At 51.1% G+C, this 22,494-nt stretch overlaps 1 protein-coding gene across 6 annotated transcripts in view; it reads left to right on the plus strand.

The window, feature by feature from the left end:
• Nucleotides 1–22,494, plus strand: part of LOC140492575 (neuroligin-1-like) — a 569,981-nt gene that overhangs the window by 425,355 nt on the left and 122,132 nt on the right. For 2 of the 6 annotated variants that reach the window (XM_072591550.1, XM_072591551.1), the window contains exon 4: nt 19,575–19,673. The exons of the other annotated variants lie outside the window; for them this stretch is intronic. In XM_072591550.1, the coding sequence (XP_072447651.1) occupies nt 19,575–19,673 (99 nt within the window). The remainder of the gene's footprint in view (nt 1–19,574; nt 19,674–22,494) is intronic. 6 annotated transcript variants of the gene reach the window in all.

Genomic DNA, 22,494 nt, shown 5'->3' on the forward strand with positions numbered 1-22,494 from the left:
CTGATCTCTCCAGATCACTGCTTCAGATCCCTCTAGATCACTGCCCTGATCATTCCAGATCACTGCCCTGAGCACTCCAGATCACTGCTCCTGATCCCTCCAGATCACTGCCCCTGATCCCTCCAGATAAATGCTCCTGATCCCTCCAGATCACTGCCCCTGATCTCTCCAGATCACTGCTCCAGATCCCTCCAGATCACTGCTCTTGATCCCTCCTGATCATTGCTCCTGATCCCTCCTGATCACTGCCCCTGATCACTCCAGATCACTGCCCCTGATCTCTCTAGATCACTGCTCCTGATCCCTCCTGATCACTGCCCCTGATCACTCCAGATCATGGCCCCTGATCCCTCCAGATCACTGCTCCTGATCACTCCAGATAACTGCTCCTGAACTCTCCAGATCACTGCCCCTGATGTCTCCAGATCACTGCCCTGATCCCTCCAGATCACTGCCCAGAGCCCTCCAGATCACTGCTCCTGATCTCTCCAGATCACTGCCCTGATCCCTTCAGATCACTGTACCTGACCTTTCCAGATCACTGCTCCTGATCCCTCCAGATCACTGCCCCAGATGCCTCCAGATCACTGCCCCTGATCTCTCTAGATCACTGCTCCTGATCCCTCCTGATCACTGCCCCTGATCACTCCAGATCATGGCCCCTGATCCCTCCAGATCACTGCTCCTGATCACTCCAGATAACTGCTCCTGAACTCTCCAGATCACTGCCCCTGATGTCTCCAGATCACTGCCCTGATCCCTCCAGATCACTGCCCAGAGCCCTCCAGATCACTGCTCCTGATCTCTCCAGATCACTGCCCTGATCCCTTCAGATCACTGTACCTGACCTTTCCAGATCACTGCCCCGATCTCTCCAGATCACTGCTCCGGATCCCTCCTGATCACATCCCCTGATTTCTCCAGATCACTGCCCCTGATCCCTCCAGATCACTGCCCCTGATCACACCAGATCACTGCCCGTGATCTCTCCAGATCCCTGCCCCGATCCCTCCAGATCACTGCTCCTGATCTCTCCAGATCACTGCTCCTGATCTCTCCAGATCACTTCTCCGGATCCCTCCAGATCACTGCCCCTGATCTCTCCAGATCACTGCTCCTGATCCCTCCAGATCACTGCTCCTGATCCCTCCAGATAACTACCCCTGATCCCTCCAGATCACTGCCCTGAACATTCCAGATCACTGCCCCGATCTCTCCAGATCACTGCTCCAGATCCCTCCTGATCACTGATCCTGATCTCTCCAGATCACTGCTCCAGATCCCTCCAGATCACTGATCCTGATCCCTCCTGATCACTGCCCCTGATCACTCCAGATCACTGCTCCTGATCTCTCCAGATCACTTCTCCGGATCCCTCCTGATCACATCCCCTGATTTCTCCAGGTCACTGCCCCTGACCTCTCCAGATCCCTGCTCCTGATCCCGCTAGACCACTGCCTCTGATCCCTCCAGATCACTGCTCCTGATCACTCCAGATAACTGCTCCTGATCTCTCCAGATCACTGCCCCTGATGTCTCCAGATCACTGCCCTGATCCCTCCAGATCACTGCCCAGAGCCCTCCAGATCACTGCTCCTGATCCCTCCAGATCACTGCCCCTGATCTCTCCAGATCACTGCTCCTGATCTCTCCAGATCACTGCTCCAGATTCCTCCAGATCACTGCCGTGATCACTCCAGATCACTGCCCCTGATCTCTCCAGATCACTGCTCCTGATCCCTCCAGATCTCTGTCCCTGATCTCTCCAGATCACTGCTCCTGATCCCTCCAGATCACTGCTCCTGATCTCTCCAGATCACTGCCACTGATCCATCCAGATCACTGCCCCAGATCCCTCGAGATCACTGCTCTGGATCCCTCCAGATCACTACCCCGGATCCCTCCAGATCAGTGCCCAGATCCTTCCAGATCACTGCTCATGATCTCTCCAGATCACTGCTCCGGATCCCTCCAGATCACTGCCCCTGATCTCTCCAGATCACTGCTCCTGATCACTCCAGATCAGCGCCCCTGATCTCTCCAGATCACTGCTCCTGATCCCTCTAGATCACTGTACCTGACTTTTCCAGATCACTGCTCCTGATCACTCCAGATCGCTGCCCCAGATCCGTCCAGATCACTGCTCCTGATCCCTCCAGATCACTGTTCCTGATCCCTCCAGATCACTGCCCTGATCCCTCCAGCTGACTGCTCCTGATCCCTCCAGATCACTGCCCTGATCCCTCCGGATCACTGCTCCTGATCCCTCCAGATCACTGCTCCTGATCCCTCCAGATCACTGCCCTGATCCCTCCAGCTGACTGCTCCTGATTCCTCCAGATCACTGCCACAGATCCCTCCAGACCAATTCTCCTGATCCCTCCAGATCACTGCTCCTGATGTCTCCAGATCACTGCTCCGGATCCCTATAGATCACTGTACCTGACCTTTCCAGATCACTGCTCCTGATCCCTCCAGATCACTACCCCAGATGCCTCCACATAACTGCCCCAGATCCATCGAGATCACTGCTCTGGATCCCTCCAGATTACAGCCCCGGATCCCTCCAGATCAGTGCCCAGATCCATCCAGATCACTGCCACTGATCTCTCCAGATCACTGCTCCGGGTCCCTCCAGATCACTGCCCCTGATCTCTCCAGATCACTGCTCCAGATCCCTCCAGATCACTGGTCCCGATAACCCCAGATCACTGCTCCAGATCCCTCCAGATCACTGATCCTGATCTCTCCAGATCACTTCTCCGGATCCCTCCAGATTACTGTCCCTGATCCCTCCAGATCGCTGCCCCTGATCTCTCCAGAGCACTGCCCCGATCTCTCCAGATCACTGCTCCTGATCACTCCAGATCACTGCCCCTGATCCCTCCAGATCACTGCTCCTGATCCCTCCTGATCACTGCTCCTGATCCCTCCAGATCACTGCCCCAATCACACCAGACCACTGCTCCTAATCTCTCCAGATCACTGCCCTGATCCCTCCAGATCACTGCCCCTGATCACACCAGATCACTGCCCCTGATCTCTCCAGATCACTGCCCTGATCCCTCCAGATCACTGCTCCTGATCTCTCCAGATCACTGCTACTGATCTCTCCAGATCACTTCTCCAGATCCCTCCAGATCACTGCCCCAATCTCTCCAGATTACTGCTCCTGATCACTCCAGATCACTGCTCCTGGTCTCTCCAGATCACTTCTCCAGATCCCTCCTGATCACTTCCCCTGATTTCTCCAGATCACTGCCCCTGATCCCTCCAGATCACTGCCCCTGATCCCTCCTGATCACTGCTCCTGATCCCTCCTGATCATTGCTCCTGATCCCTCCAGATCACTGCCCCTGATCTCTCCAGATCACTGCTCCTGATCTCTCCAGAACACTGCTCCAGATTCCTCCAGATCACTGCCCCGATCTCTCCAGATCAATGCTCCTGATCCCTCCAGATCTCTGTCCCTGATCTCTCCAGATCACTGCTCCAGATCCCTCCTGATCACTGATCCTGATCTCTCCAGATCACTGCTCCAGATCCCTCCAGATCACTGATCCTGATCCCTCCTGATCACTGCTCCTGATCCCTCCAGATCACTGCCCCAATCACACCAGATCACTGCTCCTGATCCCTCCAGATCACTGCCCCTGATCACACCAGATCACTGCCCCTGATCTCTCCAGATCACTGCCCTGATCCCTCCAGATCACTGCTCCTGATCTCTCCAGATCACTGCTACTGATCTCTCCAGATCACTTCTCCAGATCCCTCCAGATCACTGCCCCGATCTCTCCAGATCACTGCTCCTGATCACTCCAGATCACTGCTCCTGATCTCTCCAGATCACTTCTCCAGATGCCTCCTGATCACTTCCCCTGATTTCTCCAGATCACTGCCCCGATCCCTCCAGATCACTGCCCCGATCCCTCCTGATCACTGCTCCTGATCCCTCCTGATCATTGCTCCTGATCCCTCCAGATCACTGCCCCAATCACACCAGATCACTGCCCCTGATCTCTCCAGATCACTGCCCCTGATCTCTCCAAATCACTGCTCCTGATCACTCCAGATTACTGCCCCCGATCTCTCCAGATCACTGCCCCTGATCTCTCCAGATCACTGCTTCAGATCCCTCTAGATCACTGCCCTGATCACTCCAGATCACTGCCCTGAGCACTCCAGATCACTGCCCCTGATCTCTCCAGATCACTGCTCCTGATCCCTCCAGATCACTGATCCTGATCCCTCCTGATCACTGCTCCTGATCCCTCCAGATCACTGCCCCTGATCACACCAGATCACTGCCCCTGATCTCTCCAGATCACTGCCCCTGATCCCTCCAGATCACTGCTGCTGATCTCTCCAGATCACCGCTCCTGATCCCTCCAGATCACTGCTCCTGATCACTCCAAACCTCTGCTCTGATCCACCAGGTAGTATTCCTGATCCCTCCAGATCTCTGCTGCTGACCTCTTTGGATCGGTGTTCTTCACCATTCCTGACCTGTGATCCTGCTCACTCTGGACCTACATCTCCAACGACTCTGCATCTTGCTTCCTGACCCCTCTGAATCTCTGTGCAGAGCACCCCGCAATAAATCTGAATACCTGACCTTTTCCAGGAGGGGAGGCATTCAAGAATGTGAAATTTAGCTCTCTCCTTTCTCCACACTCACTGCCAGACCTTCTCCAGCAATTTATCTCATTCTGGGCTCCGATTCCCATTCACTCTCGGTCTATGTTTTCCGTCTGTTTGGTCCTCTGTCCCAAAACATTCCTGATCGTTCCAGATCTGTCTTCCCGACCTCTGATTCTGACCTCTTTATTCCTGGCCCCACCATCTGATTCCCAACGCCCAGGATCTCCGTACCTACTCTCTCACGTCTATTCCTGACCACCCAGGACCGCCCTCAGTGCCTCCAAATCTTTGCGGCTGATCACCCCAGATCCTGTTCTTGGTCAGACCTCTGGCTGACTGACCACTCATCGATGTAAGGTAGGACGGGATATGGCCCAGTCAGAGCTGAAAAGGTGTTGCTGGAAAAGCGCGGCAGGTCAGGCAGCATCCAAAGAGCAGGGGAATCGACGTTTCGGGCATGAGCCCGTCTTCAGGAATGAGGAAAGTGTGTCCAGCAGGCTAAGATAAAAGGTAGGGAGAAGGGACTTGGGGGAGGGGCGTTGGGAATGCGATAGGTGGAAGGAGGTCAAGGTGAGGGTGATAGGCCGGAGTGGGGTGGGGGCGGAGAGGTCAGGAAGAAGATTGCAGGTTAGGAAGGTGATGCTGAGTTCAAGGGATTTGACTGAGACAAGGTGGGGGGAGGGGAAATGAGGAAACTGGAGAAATCTGAAACGTCGATTCTCCTGCTCCTTGGACGCTGCCTGACCTGCTGTGCTTTTCCAGCAACACCTTTTCAGCTCTGATCTCCAGCACCTGCACGTCCTCACTTTCTCCTACGGCCCAGTCATAATCTCTCTGAACCCTGGAATCTGCCAAGTTGAAAGTTGTCTTTGTGCGTCAGTTGGGGAGACCTGGTGATCCCAGCTCCCCACCCCCCCACCCCCCTCCTCCCCGTGTAGTTTTAACAGCTGTTGGAGATAGAACTGGCCCCTTATTGTTCAGAAGGAGGAGAATGTGGTGAGTGGGGCCAAGTTGCCCTCAGTCATTAAGCCCTGTCATGAAGCCATGACTGCTCCATTCCTATTAGCCATTCTGTCAACATCCCATTCCCAGTTTTCACAATGCTCCTGCCTCCAGTTGGTTGACGTCCCAAGCGTCCAGCTCCAGCGGCCCAGGGCCTTTCGGAGTAGCCGCTACAGAGCACCAGTACTCGTTCCAATCCCGCTCCGGGATTCTGTTTGATCCAAACCTCCAGCATTACTCTGGAACCAACAGATGCTGGAGATGACAGAGGGTCAGGCAGCGTCTGCAGAGAGGGAGAGCCAGCTAACGTTCCGAGCTTAGATGACTGTTGTTAGTCATCCAGACTCGAAACGTTAGCTGGCTCTCCCTCTCTCCGCGGACGCCGCCTGACCCACAGTGATCTCCAGCATCTGTTGGTTCCAGCATCTGCAGTAATTAGCCCCCCCTCCCCAGTATTGTCCACCCCAAGTCTCTGTTATTGACCACCCCTGATCTCTCTGACTGGCCTCTTTCTGTGCCTTACTTTATTCCTACAGTCAAAATAGGAGCAGGTTTTGCTATGCAGTTTCCTCAAGCCTGTTCCGACTAAATGTCACATCTCTCTGTCTCTCTTTCTCTGTCTCTCTCTCTGTCTCTCTCTTTCTCTGTCTCTCTCTCTCTCTTTATCTATCTCTGTCTCTGTCTCACTCTGTCTCTCTCTTTCTCTGTCTCTGTCTCACTCTGTCTCTCTCCGTCTCTCTCTCTCTCTATGTCTCTCTCTGTCTCTGTCTCTTTCTCTCTGTCTCTCTCTCTCTTTATCTATCTCTGTCTCTGCCTCACTTTGTGTCTCTCTTTCTCTGTCTCTCTCTATGTCTCTCTCCGTCTCTCTCTCTCTCTCTCTCTCTCTCTCTGTGTCTCTCTCTGTCTCTGTCTTTCTCTCTCTCTCTCTCTGTCTCTGTCTTTCTCTCTCTCTCTCTCTCTCTCTCTATATATATATATATATATATATATCTGTTCCTGGCTGTTGGTTTCTGGTTCCTGTGACTGGGCACTCTGTTTGTCTACTGCAGAACACTATTTCAGATCCACTGCCCAGGACCCCGTCTCCCACTCTCTTGCTCACTGCTCAAGGTGTTCCAAAGACTCACCCCCTCCCCCCCCCCACCCCAGATAGATAGACAGATAGATAGACAGATAGACAGATAGATAGACAGATAGATAGATAGATAGATAGATAGATAGATAGATGGATAGATAGATAGATAGATAGATAGATAGATAGATAGATAGATAGATAGATAGATAGATAGACAGATAGATAGATAGATAGACAGACAAACAGATAGCGATGGATAGAGAGATAGATATAGATGATATAGATAGAATGATAAAATATAGATAGATAGAGATAGATATTGTGATAGATAGATATAGATGATATGGATAGATATAGATAGAATGATAAGAGATAAATAGATAGATAGAGATACTGATATAGATAGATATAGTTGACATGGATAGATATAGATAGTTAGAATCCCTCATCCTTAGAACCATTCTGGGAAATCTCTGCTTTCTCTGTCTCTGTCTCCCTCTCTCTCTCTCCGTCTCTATCTTTCTCTGTCTCTGTCTCTGTCTCTCTCTCTAGCACCCCTCCCCACCCCCCCACCCCCCACCCCCTCTGTCTCTCTCTCTCTTTCTCTTTCTGTCTGGAGGTTGGAACACAAAGTTCGAGTTCGGGTGTAGCCAGCACTTTGCCTGTTCTCCTTGCCTGGTGGGACCCTGACAAATACTTTGATAAAGTTTGTAATACCCATGGGCAATATACGCCACATTTCCCTCACATCACTTAATCAAGAAGTTACTCTGATAGGTTCGAAGGAACCAGCTTGTTACTGGTCTATGCAGGATTCTCCTTCTGCAACCCCCTCCCCCATCCCATTCCTGCTGGTGGGAGCGAAGTTGGAGGAAACACCTTCCGGAAATCGGAAACAAAAGCAGAAAAGGCTGGGAGTACACGCTCCCCATCTTGGGGGGGGGGGGGGGGGGGGAGAACCGGGTAGTGTTTCCAGGCTTCTGGAAGATCAGCCCCTCTCACACTTTTGCTCCGTCCTCACAGTGTTCCGAATGTCTGTTTGCAGTCCATTCCCATTCCTGACAAGCACGGACTTACATCTGCGAGATTGTTCCCCAGTCTAGCTCCTGTCCCTTGTTCTCTCAATCTGCCCTGCTCACTGTAGCTCCCTCTTCCTGATAACTCCAGAACTCCATTCGAGATCTCTGATCCTACTTACCCAAGATCTCTGTTGTGACATCCTTATACCTACTCCAGGACACTCACAATCTCCACTGTGGGTCACTGCAGGTTGTCATGCCATCTCCTTCTGGATCTGTGCCCCAGCTCCCTCTTCCTGAGCACTCTAATCCCACTTGCTGGCTGCTTCAGATCCGTCCCATTCCTAATGTGTTGTTCTTTTCCCCATAATATTCCCAGGACTCCAGAGGTGTATCCTTCACTCCGTTCCTAACCACACCCCGTTTGTCAATAGGACTACTGCAGGTCATGGCTCCAAGTTGTTGTTCATCCCTCCATTCCTGGGAGTTCCAGATCAGAGAATCCCTACAGTGTGGAAACAGGCCATTTGGCCCAACAAGACCACACCCACCCTCTGAAGGGTAACGCACCCACACCCATTCCCCCACCCTATTACTCGACACTTCCCCCTGACTAATGCATCTAACCTACACATCCCTCAACACTATGGGGCAATTTAGCATGGCCATTCCACCCTAACCTACACATCCCTGAACACTATGGGACAATTTAGCACGGCCATTCCACCCTAACCTACACATCCCTGAACACTATGGGGTAATTTAGCACGGCCAATCCACCCTAACCGACACATCCCTGAACACTATGGGGTAATTTAGAACGGCCAATCCACCCTAACCTACACATCCCTGAACACTATGGGACAATTTAGCACGGCCAATTCACCCTAACCTACACATCCCTGAGCACTATGGGGTAATTTAGCACGGCCAATCCACACTAACCTACACATCCCTGAACACTACGGGCAATTTAACACGACCAATTCACCCTAACCTACACATCCCTGAACACTATGGGGTAATTTAGCATGGCCAATCCACCCTAACCTACACATCCCTGAACACTACGGGCAATTTAGCATGGCCAATCCACCCTAACCTACACATCCCTGAACACTACGGGCAATTTAGCACGGCCAATCCACTCTAACCTACACATCCCTGAACGCTAAGGGGTAATTTAGCATGGCCAATCCACCCTAACCTGCACATCTTTGGACTGTGGGAGGAAACCGGAGCACCTAGAGGAAACCCACACAGACACAGGGAGAACGTGCAAACTCCACACAGACAGTCACCTGAGGCTGGAATTGAACCTGGGTCCCTGCCTCTGTAGGGCACAGAGGCACAGAGTTCCAAAAAACTCCCCTGCACTCTGTAAGAATGGAACTCTTTCTCATCTCTGGATGAAACAGTGCCCTCTGGTTTTTGTTTAGCGATGGTCTCTTGTTCTAGATTCTCCCATATCCATGTCAAAGCAAAGCACCACAGACGCTGGACAGTTGGTCCAACAAAAACTCAGAGAATAATGGAGAAACTCAGCAGATCTGGGCAGCATCTGTGGACAGGACAAAACAGAATTAACGTTTCGAGTTCCAGAGACTCGCCATCAGAACTCTCAATGTCTGTGTGTCAAGACCCTTCAGAATCTTAAGTATCACGACTGAGCCGCTCCTTAACACTTCTAAACTCCTGCAGGTCCAAGCCCAAACTGTCCAATCCTTCCTCACGAGGCCACTCCCTCCACTCCAGGTATTTTCGGGATCTTCTGAGGCGCTGGCAGGCGCTACACAAATGCAGGGCGCTCTCTATCCACCTAATCCATGTGGCCCTGCTCCCTGCTCTCCTGAGATACCTTGAGGGATTAGAAACAGAGAAAACAGGATGCAGGGGGAGGCCATTCGGCCCTTCAAGCTCGCACTGCCATTCAACTATGATCGTGCTGGAAAAGCACTTTCGGCAGCATCCGAGGAGCAGGAGAGTCCACGTTTCAGGCAGAAGGCCCTTCTTCAGGTTTCCATCCCCTTCCATCCTGTCAAGTCCCCTCAGAGTCTTGGTTCAAAGCAAATTACTGCAGATGCTAGAAATATGAAACAAATATATGGAGAAACTCAGCAGGGCTGGCAGTGTCTATGATGACAGGCAGATCGAGTCAATGATTCCATTCTGGTATGACTGATCTCGACACTGTCCCCCATCAAACACTCCCCAGGACAGGGACAGCACAGGGTTAGATACAGAGTAAAGCTCTCTCTATACTGTCCCCATCAAACACTCCCAGGGACAGGGACAGCACGGGGTTAGATACAGAGTAAACCTCCCTCTATACTGTCCCCCCCATCAAACACTCCCAGGACAGGGACAGCACGGGGTTAGATACAGAGTAAAGCTCCCTCTATACTGTCCCCCCCATCAAACACTCCCAGGGCAGGGACAGCACGGGGTTAGATACAGAGTAAAGCTCCCTCTACACTGTCCCCCATCAAACACTCCCAGGACAGGGACAGCACGGGGTTAGATACAGAGTAAAGCTCCCTCTACACTGTCCCCATCAAACACTCCCAGGGACAGGGACAGCACAGGGTTAGATACAGAGTAAAGCTCCCTCAATACTGTCCCCCCCATCAAACACTCCCAGGACAGGGACAGCACGGGGTTAGATACAGAGTAAAGCTCCCTCTACACTGTCCCCATCAAACACTCCCAGGACAGGGACAGCACGGGGTTAGATACAGAGTAAAGCTCCCTCGACACTGTCCCCATCAACCACTCCCAGGACAGGGACAGCACGGGGTTAGATACAGAGTAAAGCTACCTCTACACTGTCCCCCCATCAAACACTCCCAGGACAGGGACAGCATGGGGTTAGTTACAGAGTAAAGCTCCCTCTACACTGTCCCCCATCAAACACTCCCAGGACAGGGACGGCACAGGGTTAGTTACAGAGTAAAGCTCCCTCTACACTGTCCCCCATCAAACACTCCCAGGACAGGGACGGCACAGGGTTAGATACAGAGTAAAGCTCCCTCTACACTGTCCCCATCAAACACTCCCAGGACAGGGACAGCACGGGGTTAGATACAGAGCAAAGCTCCCTCCACACTGTCCCCATCAAACACTCCCAGGACAGGGACAGCACGGGATTAGATACAGAGTAAAGCTCCTTCTACACTGTCCCCATCAAACACTCCCAGGACAGGGACAGCACGGGGTTAGATACAGAGTAAAGCTTCCTCCACACTGTCCCCATCAAACACTCCCAGGACAGGGACAGCACGGGGTTAGATACAGAGTAAAGCTCCCTCTACACTGTCCCCATCAAACATTCCCAGGACAGGGACAGCATGGGGTTAGATACAGAGAAAATCTCTCTCTACACTGTCCCCCCCATCAAACACTCCCAGGACAGGGACAGCATGGGGTTAGATACAGAGTAAAGCTCCCTCTACACTGTCCCCATCAAACACTCCCAGGACAGGGACAGCACGGGGTTAGATACAGAGTAAAGCTCTCTCTACACTGTCCCCATCAAACACTCCCAGGATAGGGACAGCACGGGGTTAGAAACAGAGTAAAGCTCCCTCTACACTGTCCCCATCAAACACTCCCAGGACAGGGACAGCACGGGGTTAGATACAGAGTAAAGCTCTCTCTACACTGTCCCCATCAAACACTCCCATGACAGGGACAGCATGGGGTTAGATACAGAGTAAAGCTCCCTCTACACTGTCCCCATCAAACACTCCCAGAACAGGGACAGCACGGGGTTAGATACAGAGTAAATCTCTCTCTACACTGTCCTAATCAAACACTCACAGGGCAGGGACAGCACGGGGTTAGATACAGAGTAAAGCTCTCTCTACACTGTCCTAATCAAACACTCACAGGACAGGGACAGCACTGGGTTAGATACAGAGTAAAGCTCTCTCTACACTGTCCTAATCAAACACTCACAGGATAGGTATGGAACAGAGTGAGATAGAGTAAAACTCCCTCCAGTCTTTAAAACTGAAAGTAAAGCTCTCTCTACACTGTCCCCATCAAACACTCCCAGGGCGTGCACTGCAGGGAGACACAGTGGCTGAGTGGTTAGCAATGCTGCCTCACAGTACCAGGGACCAGGGATTGACTCCAGCCTCGGGTGACTGTCTGTGTGGTGTTTGCACATTCACCTTGTGTCTCTGTGGGTTTGCTCGAGTTGCCTCCCACAGTCCAAAGATGCGCAGGTCAGGGTGGATTGACCGTGCTACGTTGTCCAGGAACGTTCAGGCTGGGTGGATTAGCCATGGGAAATGTGGGATCATCGAGATAGGGTGGGGAGTTCGGTCTGGGTGGTGCTCTTCAGAGGGTCAGTGCAGGTGCGATGGTCCCCTTTCCACACTGAGGGACGCTATGATGATGGGGATAGACACACAATAAAATTGATTTAAATTGAAATTAAAACTCTCTTTACACTGTCCCCATCAAAACACTCCCAGAACAGGTACTCAAAGGGGTTAGATACAGTGCAGAGCTTGCTCAATACAGTGCCCATTTAACACTTCTTAGGGCAAGTGCAACACAGGGTTCAGTGGAGTGTAAAGCTCTCTCTACACTCTCCCACAGTACTGTCAATTCATGGTCGTTACAGAGCTCAGGAATCTCCGGACCTGATTCTCTGCTGTTTACCACCTGCACAATCTAAGGGATGTTGGAGTCTCTCCGCACCTGAGGTTAATGTGGGCTTGTAATTATACCTCTGTGCCGTTTATTTAGATAAATTGTCGGACAAAAGCCTTTCTGACGTGCTGGCAGTAAACAGGTTATTTTCACAGCAGCCCTGCGTTGTGTTGGGCTCTGAGTTGTGTAGCAACAGCGGAGTCAGCCTGAGCCCACTGGCTGCGGTGATGCTCAAGGGACAGATTGGTTCCGGGTCAAAGAGCAGTCCTCCCCAGCAGCCTCCATTCAGCTGATGGCCCACGGATAGAAAGGAGACCAGAATTACATGCAACATTCCGACAGTGGCCTAACCAATGTCCTGTACAGCCGCAACATGACCTCCCAACTCCTGTACTCAATATTCTGACCAATAAAGGAAAGCATACCAAACACCGCCTTCACTATCCTATCTACCTGCGACTCCACTTTCAAGGAGCTATGAACCTGCACTCCAAGGTCTCTTTGTCCAGCAACACTCCCTAGGTCAGCATTAGCTCATCTCCCAGTGATTAACTAGCCCATCACAGTGCACTACCACTCTCTGTTACTGGTGCCCTGTAACATGATCCCAGACGCGCATTACAACAGTAAGTTGACTACATAACCCAGCCTCGTTCCTCCTGAAGGGCGTTTCCCCAAAATGTCGACACTCCTGCTCCTCGGATGCTGCCTGACCTGCTGTGCTTTTCCAGCAACACTCTAATCTTGGCTCTGATCTCCAGCATCCGCAGTACCCACTTCCGCCTGACTACATAACTGCCAGAGTAATTTCTATACAACTTTGCACTGGGCCTCCACAGTCTACTGGTTCTTAAAGTTAAATTGAGTTATACAGCACAGAGAAATGGACCTTTCAGCCCATCTGGCAAATGCTGGTATCCTGCTCCAGACAAACCTCTTCCAAACCCTCTTCATCTTCCCTAATTCCTGATGAAGGGCTTTTGCCCGGAATGTCGATTCTCCTGCTCCGCGGATGCTGCCTGGCCTGCTGTGCTTTTCCAGCCCCACTCCCCGATGTTGACACCTTCTCTCATCAGCCTACCCTCCTATTCCTTCTCTTCCTGGCGCATTTATCCAGCTTCCCCCTTCCATATCATTCCCCTCACTCATTCCCTGTGGAAGTGAGTCCCATGTTCGCCTCCGTCTCTGGGTGGAGATGTTTTTTTTTCTGGAATTCCTGATGGGATTTGTGAGGATTGATGATCCCCATGTTGTTTCGTCCCCTCTCCGCCCGCCCTATTAACGCACTCAATAATTTATGGAACGCCATGGGATTACACCCCTCAGGTTACGCTTTCTGTAGAGGAGCAAGCCCCACCCTGTTCCGGCTTTGTGGAATCTCTCAGTTCCTGTGTATTTTGCTGTACAGCACATCTTTGAGTGTCTCTCCAATGGACAATGGAAGCCAAGAACCATTCACAGTCACTCGGGAGCGTGGTTTAGCCAGGGTTCAGTACAGCTGTAACCTAGCACAGGATAGCTGCAGTTTGGAAGTAGCCCATTCAGCCTATTGTGCCTGCATCAGTTCCCCTCCAAATGAGCAGCTGAAAAAAATCTGAAAGGGTTCAGAAAAGATTGACAAGGACGCTGCCATGATTGGGGGATTTGAGCTACAGGGAGAGGCTGAACAGGCTGGGGCTGTTTTCCCTGGAGCGTCGGAGGCTGAGGGGTGACCTTATAGAGGTTTATAAAGTCATGAGGGGCATGGAGAGGGTAAACAGACTGTATTTTCCCTAGAGCGTGGAAACAGGCTCTTCCAGCCCAACAAGTCCACACCCAGACCTTGCATTTACCCCTGACTCATGCACCTAACATTATGGGGCAATTTAGCACAGCCAATCCACCCTGACCTGCACATCTTTGGAGTGTGGGAGGAAACTGGAGCAAACCCACACAGACACAGGGAGGGTGTGCAAACTCCACACACAGACAGTCACTTGAGGCTGGAATCGAACTCGGGTCCCTGGCGCTGGGAGGCAGCAGTGCTAACCACTGAGCCACCTAAAACATTTCTGATAGAAACATATAAAATTATGGAAGGGATAGGTAAGATAGAGGCAGACATGTTGTTTCTGCTGGTGAGTGAGACTCAGACTAGGGGACATTGCCTCAAGATTAGGAGGTGGAGAGTTAGGACAGGAACTGCTTTTCCTGGAATCCATGGAATTCTCTGCCCAAGAAAGCAGTCAAGACCTCTTCATTAAATATATTCAAGACACAGTGGGATGGGTATTTGCATGGTAAATTGTTATGGATTAGGCCAGACCACTCAAAACATTCTTAAGCAGGCAGATAACTTTGCAATTTGTCTCAGTAAGTGGGCAGTGAAAATTACTCGAAGTTAGCGAGGTTGACGACCAGGTTTTAAAACAGACAAAAAAATTTTATTCACAAAATTACACCATTGAACACAACGAACAGGATAAATCGCCCCTCCAGAACTCAGTCTATCCAAACTAGAATTAATTACGCTGCTCCGAATATACACAGTAAGCAAACCCCTTTAACAAATGTAAAAAATGGACCAAATGCTTACAGGTTGAAGTCAGAAGGGCAGAAGGAGAGAGAGTTTACCAGCCTGTTTCCACACAGCTCACTACTGAACTCCCTAACTCATTCTGGACTGACCTGTTCAGCTAGAGAGCTGACCATTCCCCTTTCATTATACAGGTCACTTCTAAAACATGACCACTTTGGCCTGAACGCTCATCTGTTCACAAATAAACAGAAAGGCCTCTCAATACTCGTCAGTCTCTGTACCAGTCGAAACAGAACTGGGAACTGTGTACAACCTCTCTGAGAAAGAAACAAGGGCACAGTATCCTTGAGAAAAAGAACAGATTTTCGAAAAAAGGAGACCAGCTTTATGACAAGGGGAATGAAGGGTTATGGGGATAACGCATGTAGCAGGAGCTGAGACGACAGGCCAAATGGCCCACCCCTACTTTGATTCCTATGAAACTATGAAACGACTCAAACCGCTTCTAGTATTGTCTTTGTTCTGTCTGCCCATTCTCCCAGCTTACCAGGTCACTATGAAGTGGAGCGTTGTTCTTTTCACAGTTCACAATGCTCCTGAATTTTAATTCATTCACAAACTTGGAAATTGTGCCCTTTACGAGGGGGGCACGGTGGCTCAGTGGTTAGCACCTGCTGCCTCCAAGTGCCAAGAGGGACCCGGGTTCGAATCCAGCCTGACGCACATTCTCCCCGTGTCTGCCTGGGTGCCCTCCAGACGCTCCAGTTTCCTCCCACAATCCAAAGATGTGTAGGTTAGGGTGGATTGGCCGTGCTAAATTGTCCCATAGTGTTCAGGGATGTGCAGGTTAGGGTGGATTGGCCATGCTAAATTACCCCATAGTGTTCAGGGATGTGAAGGTTAGGGTGGATTGGCCGTGCTAAATTACCCCATAATGTTCAGGGATGTGTAGGTTAGGGTGGATTGGCCATGCTAAATTACCCATAGTGTTCAGGGATGTGTAGGTTAGGGTGGATTGGCCATGCTAAATTACCCATAGTGTTCAGGGATGTGTAGGTTAGGGTTGATTGGCCACGCCAAATTGCCCCATCGTGTTCAGGGATGTGTGGGTTAGGGTGGATTGGCCACATTAAATTGCTCCATAGTGTTCAGGGATGTGTAGGTTAGGGTGGATTGGCCATGCTAAATTGTCCTATAGTGTTCAGGGATGTGTGGGTTAGGGTGGATTGGCCATGCTAAATTGTCCCATAGTGTTCTGGGATGTGTGGGTTAGGGTGGATTGGCCATGCTAAATTGTCCTATAGTGTTCAGGGATGTGTGGGTTAGGGTGGATTGGCCATGCTAAATTGTCCCATAGTGTTCAGGGATGTGTAGGTTAGGGTGGATTGGCCATGCTAAATTGTCCTATAGTGTTCAGGGATGTGTGGGTTAGGGTGGATTGGCCATGCTAAATTGTCCTATAGTGTTAGGGATGTGTGGGTTAGGGTGGATTGGCCATGCTAAATTGCCCCATAGTGTTTAGGGATGTGTGGGTTAGGGTGGATTGGCCGTGCTAAATTACCCCATAGTGTTCAGGGATGTGTAGGTTAGGGTGGATTGGCCGTGCTAAATTACCCCATAGTGTTCAGGGATGTATAGGTTAGGGTGGATTGGCCATGCTAAATTACCCCATAGTGTTCAGGGATGTGTAGGTTAGGGTGGATTGGCCGTGGGAAGTTACCCCATAGTGTTCAGGGATGTGTAGGTTAGGGTGGATTGGCCGTGCTAAATTACCCCATAGTGTTCAGGGATGTGTAGGTTAGGGTGGATTGGCCATGCTAAATTGCCCCATAGTGTTCAGGGATGTGTAGGTTAGGGTGGATTGGCCATGCTAAATTGCCCCATAGTGTTCAGGGATGTGTAGGTTAGGGTGGATTGGCCGTGCTAAATTACCACATAGTGTTCAGGGATGTGTAGGTTAGGGTGGATTGGCCATGCTAAATTGTACTCGCTTCCACCACTATCTCTGGCGGCCTGTTCCAGACACTCACCACCCATTGTACGAAAAAGGTTACCCCCACCCCCGGACCCTTTCATATGTCTCTCCCTTCTCAGCTTAAAGCTATGCCCTCTGGTTTTCCCCTCCCCTAATCTGGGGCAAAACCTTTGGTTAGGAAATCTCAAACTGCGATACTCCCTGGCAGGGGGTGGTGTTCCCATGCATCTGCTGCTGCCCTGGTCCTTCTAGGTGGAAGTGTTGTGGGTTTGGAAGGTGCTGTCCGAGGATCTTTGGTGAATTTCTGCAACGCCTCTTGTAGATGGTACACATTGTTGCTACTGAGCGTCAGTGGTGGAGGGAGGGGATGTTTGTGGATGTTGTGTCAATCAAGAGGCTGCTTTGTCCTGGATGGTGTCAAGCTTCTTGAGTGTTGTTGGAGCTGCCCCCATCCAGGCAAGTGGGGAGTATTCGATCACCATCCTGACTTGGGCCTAGAGAACAGGCTTTGGGGAGTCAGGAGGTGAGTTACTCAATGCAGGATTCCCAGCCTCTGGCTGTGTTTATATGGTAACTCTAGAGTTCAGCTTCTGGTCAATGATAACTCCCAGAATGCTGGGAGTGGAGGATTGAGTGATGGCAATGTGACTGAGGTGCATTTCGGTTATGAGGATATTCCCTAAACTCCTCAACTCATTAATTACCCAAAAATCCATTGTCCTGAATAAAGAGAGTCCTCTTCATCTCCTAAACTGTGACTGGTGTGGGAGTTTTGGGAAGATTTGTAGCTCAGCTTGAGGTTCTGGATGTAGGTTTGCTCGTTGAGCTGGAAGGTTCGTTTTCAAACGTTTCATCACCATACTAGGTAACCTCTTCAGTGAGCCTCCAAATGAAGCACTGGGGCTGTAAGCCTGCCTTCTGTTTATATATTTGAGTTTCCTTGGGTCATTGACATCAGTTCCTGTGGTGACATCATTTCCTACGGATCCCATTTACCACCCCCGAGAAAAAATAATAGGAAATGACATCATCACAGGAAATTATGTCACCATAGGAAATTATGTCACCACAGGAAATGACATTACCGACCCAAGGAAACCTAAATACATAAATAGAAAGCGGGCTGCACCACCAGTGCTTCATTCGGAGGCTCACTGAAGATGTTACCTAGTACGCTGACGAAACATCTGAAAACGAACCTTCCAGCTCAGCAAGCAAACCCACATCCAGCCCTCTTGGCCTGTCCCCCGCTGAGCATTAAAGGGTTGCCACCGTCTCAGGCGAACTTGCGATCTGGCCGATCAGAGTCGCGAGCAGCTCTGAATCGAACCTCAGCTCGGAGAATGGCCGACGTGGGAATCCTACGGCAACCGACTCACCACAGACTCTTCACCACCTCGTGAGAGACGGGTGTCACTCGCTGGGTCAGCATTTATTTCCCATCCCTAATCGCCCCTTTCTGAGAGGAGGGTTAACGAAAAGAAAGTTAGGTTTTCCGAACCTCTTTCATGTCACAAGGCATCCCCAGGGGTTACATAGCCAAAGCTATGACACACATAGGGTGGGTGGAGTATGATTGCATATACTTCCAGTTATTATCAAAGTGGAAGACATTGTGACAGTCTGCGTGCACGTAGTAAGATTCCATGAGGGGTACTTCTAAAAAAAATAATCTCTGGTCCTTGAGAAGGTGACAGTGAGCTACCTTCTTGCATTCATATCCAAGTGACTCCCTCAGCCATTTCAGAGGACTCTTCAGAGTCAACCACATTCACTGAGGGGGCCTGGAGTCATGGTCCTGCCAAGACTGGTGAAGGATGGCTGATTTCCTTCCCTCAGGAGATGAGTGAACCGGTGGGGGAGGGGGGTTTTAACGAGGATCATGTAGCTGGCACGGTGAACATTTGGTCAGAGATACTAACCATGAACAGGCCGCTCTGCCCTTCAGTGGGATCGGAGTTGATCTGCCTCGAGTCCATTTCCCGAACCTGACCCCCACCACACCCCCCCCACAACGTTCCTCGGTTCCCGTTGGAGTGCAAAGGTCGGCCAATCCCACGCAGTCAATGCTGGAGCTACCGTAAACTCTTTTGGGGTTGAGAATTCCCAGAATTCCCTGCCCTTGGAGTGAAGGTTAGCTTCCTCATCTGAGTTTGAGGCGGCTGACCCTTTGCCTGAGGCCATGTTCTCCTCCTCAGAGGAGGGGGGGGGTTGCTCTCCAGACTCCATCCACCGATCGTGCCGTGGCAAAAGAAAAGAGAGAGAAATTGGATTGTGTCACCTTGCCCTTGGCACCTTGCGCCAGCCCTTGGCGATCAATGGGGCGGCGTTTGATTCCTTGTGGCTGGTTTGGCAGCGCGCGCGCGGCTCCGTCAGGGCACGGGCGGCCGTTTCGGCTCTGCTGGCCAGCCTCGGTTTCCGTGGCGGAGCCCCTGGAGATGAGGGAAGAGTCAACATTGAGGTGGTTCACCGTGAATCCCAATCCAAGGCTCCATGTGGGGCCTCTAGTCACTTTGGTGGTGCCCTTTGTCGTGGGCTTGAATAGGAGCAAAGTTGGTCGCTGGGAGTGGGGTGTGTTTGGGGTGGGAGGGAACCGGGTGTGGAATCTGTTGTTATTTTGAAAGGTTCTGTTTTACTTACTTTTTTCAGTTCTCTCCCTCTCTTGCCTTTTCTTTTCAGACCCCCTTCCTCTGATGGACCGAAGGAGTCCTGGTTGGCACCAACCGCCTACCAACGTTGGCTCCAAATCAACCACTCAGCAACTGCACAGCCAGCCAAGTATGCTGCTGCCTCCACACTCTATCTCTTACCATCCAGGTTAACTGCACGCCCCTCACTCCTGAACCTGAGCGTTTCTCAGATGTCCCGATCCGACAGGTCGTTGGTGAGGGGTGGGAGTGTGGGTGTGGGAGGGAGTGGTGCTGGGGAAGGCGGCAGGGTGGGTGGGGATTGGGGGGGGGGGAGGGGGGGTTGGAGTAACGATGCGGGGAAGGGGGTGGGTGGGTGGGTTGGGGGCGTTTGCCGGTAAAGTGACTCCGAAGCTCCGCCTGAGTCCCACTGGCCAGCAGGATCACTCAGCACCACCCCTCCTCCCTCCCCACCTCCACCTGCTTCTCTGGGTGACCACGTTAAAAACAAAAAAAAATCACACAACGCCCAGGTTAGAGTCCGACAGGTTTGGTTGGAGGCACTGGCTTTCGGAGCGCTGCTCCTTCGTCATGTGGTTGTGGAGAATATCTCTAATACTTCACAAATCAACCAAATAAACCTGTTGGACTCTAACCTGGAGTTGTCTGATTTTTAACTTTGCCCATCCCAGTCCAACACTGGCTCCTCCACATCGCTCTTTCGGTCAGACCATGACTGACCAGGTTCTGGCCTCAACTCCACTTCCTGGTCGTCCTTTTGACGGCACAGTGGTTAGCACTGCTGCCTCCCAGCGCCAGGGACCTGGGTTCGATTCCAGCCTCGGGCGACTGTCTGTGTGGAGGTTGCACATTCTCGCCGTGTCTGCGTGGGTTTCCCCTGAGAGCTCTGGTTCCCCGCCTTAGTCCAAAGAAGTGCACATTAGGGTGGATTGGCCGTGGGAAATTGCCGTCAAGCCCTTCTACAGGAATTTTGCCCAAGACGTCGATTTTCCTGCTCCTCGGATGCTGCCTGATCTGCTGTGCTTGTCCAGCACCACCCTAAACTTAGCTCTAATCTCCAGCATCTGCAGAACCCATCTCCGCCCATACTAAATTACCCCACAGTGTTCAGGGATGTGTAGGTTAGGGTGGATTGGCCATGCTAAATTACCCCATAGTGTTCAGGGATGTGTGGGTTAGGGTGGATTGGCCGTGCTAAATTACCCCATAGTGTTCAGGGATGTGTAGGTTAGGGTGGTTTGGCCATGCTAAATTACCCCATAGTGTTCAGGGATGTATAGGTTAGGGTGGATTGACCGTGCTAAATTACCCCATCGTGTTCAGGGATGTGTAGGTTAGGGTGGATTGGCCGTGCTAAATTACCCCATAGTGTTCAGGGATGTGTAGGTTAGGGTGGATTGACCGTGCTAAATAACCCCACAGTGTTCAGGGATGTGTAGGTTAGGGTGGATTGGCCGTGCTAAATTACCCCATAGTGTTCAGGGATGTGTAGGTTAGGGTGGATTGGCCGTGCTAAATTGTCCCACAGTGTTCAGGGATGTGTAGGTTAGGGTGGATTGGCCGTGCTAAATTACCCCATAGTGTTCAGGGATGTGTAGGTTAGGGTGGATTGGCCGTGCTAAATTACCCCATAGAGTTCAGGGATGTGTAGGTTAGGGTGGATTGGCCGTGCTAAATTGTCCCACAGTGTTCAGGGATGTGTAGGTTAGGGTGGATTGGCCGTGCTAAATTACCCCATAGTGTTCAGGGATGTGTAGGTTAGTGTGGATTGACCGTGCTAAATTACCCCATAGTGTTCAGGGATGTGTAGGTTAGGGTGGATTGGCCGTGCTAAATTACCCCATAGAGTTCAGGGATGTGTAGGTTAGGGTGGATTGGCCATGCTAAATTACCCCATAGTGTTCAGGGATGTGTAGGTTAGGGTGGATTGGCCATGCTAAATTACCCCATAGAGTTCAGGGATGTTCAGGTTAGGGTGGATTGGCCGTGCTAAATTACCCCATAGTGTTCAGGGATGTGTGGGTTAGGGTGGATTGGCCGTGCTAAATTACCCCACTGTGTTCAGGGATGTGCAGGTTAGGGTGGATGGGCCGTGCTAAATTGCCCCATAGTGTTCAGGGATGTTTAGGTTAGTGTGGATTGGCCATGCTAAATTACCCCACTGTGTTCAGGGATGTGCAGGTTAGGGTGGATTGGCCATGATAAATTGCCCCATAGTGTTCAGGGATGTGTGGGTTAGGGTGGATTGGCCGTGCTAAATTACCCCATAGTGTTCAGGGATGTGTAGGTTAGGGTGGATTGGCCATGCTAAATTACCCCATAGTGTTCAGGGATGTGTAGGTTCGGGGGGATTGGCCGTGCTAAATTACCCCATAGTGTTCAGGGATGTGCAGGTTAGGGTGGATTGGCCATGCTAAATTACCCCATAGTGTTCAGGGATGTGCAGGTTAGGGTGGATTGGCCATGCTAAATTACCCCATAGTGTTCAGGGATGTGTGGGTTAGGGTGAATTGGCCGTGCTAAATTACCCCACTGTGTTCAGGGATGTGCAGGTTAGGGTGGATGGGCCATGATAAATTGCCCCATAGTGTTCAGGGATGTGTAGGTTGGTGCATTAGTCAGGTGTAGTTATAGGATAATAGGGGAGGGAAATGGGTCCAGGTGGGTTACTCTTGGAGGGTTGGTGTGGACTTGTTGCGTTGAAGGGCCTGTTTACGCAATGTAGGGATTCTATTCTTTAAAAAAATTTGTCTCACCAAGGTTTGAGTACAGCCAATGACCTGACCTTACAATGACCTGACGCCCCTACCGTGCTCTGAGGGAAAGAACTCTAAAGGCTAATGACTTTTGGCGAGACAAGATTCCATTGCATCTCTGTCATATTTGGGGAACCCTTTAGTTTTAATCTCGGTCCCCTCATTCACGGAAAAGCATCCTTTTGGCATCTATCC

This window comes from Chiloscyllium punctatum, chromosome 21 (genome assembly GCF_047496795.1).
Source record: "Chiloscyllium punctatum isolate Juve2018m chromosome 21, sChiPun1.3, whole genome shotgun sequence".
In the NCBI taxonomy this organism is placed as follows: Eukaryota; Metazoa; Chordata; class Chondrichthyes; order Orectolobiformes; family Hemiscylliidae; genus Chiloscyllium; species Chiloscyllium punctatum.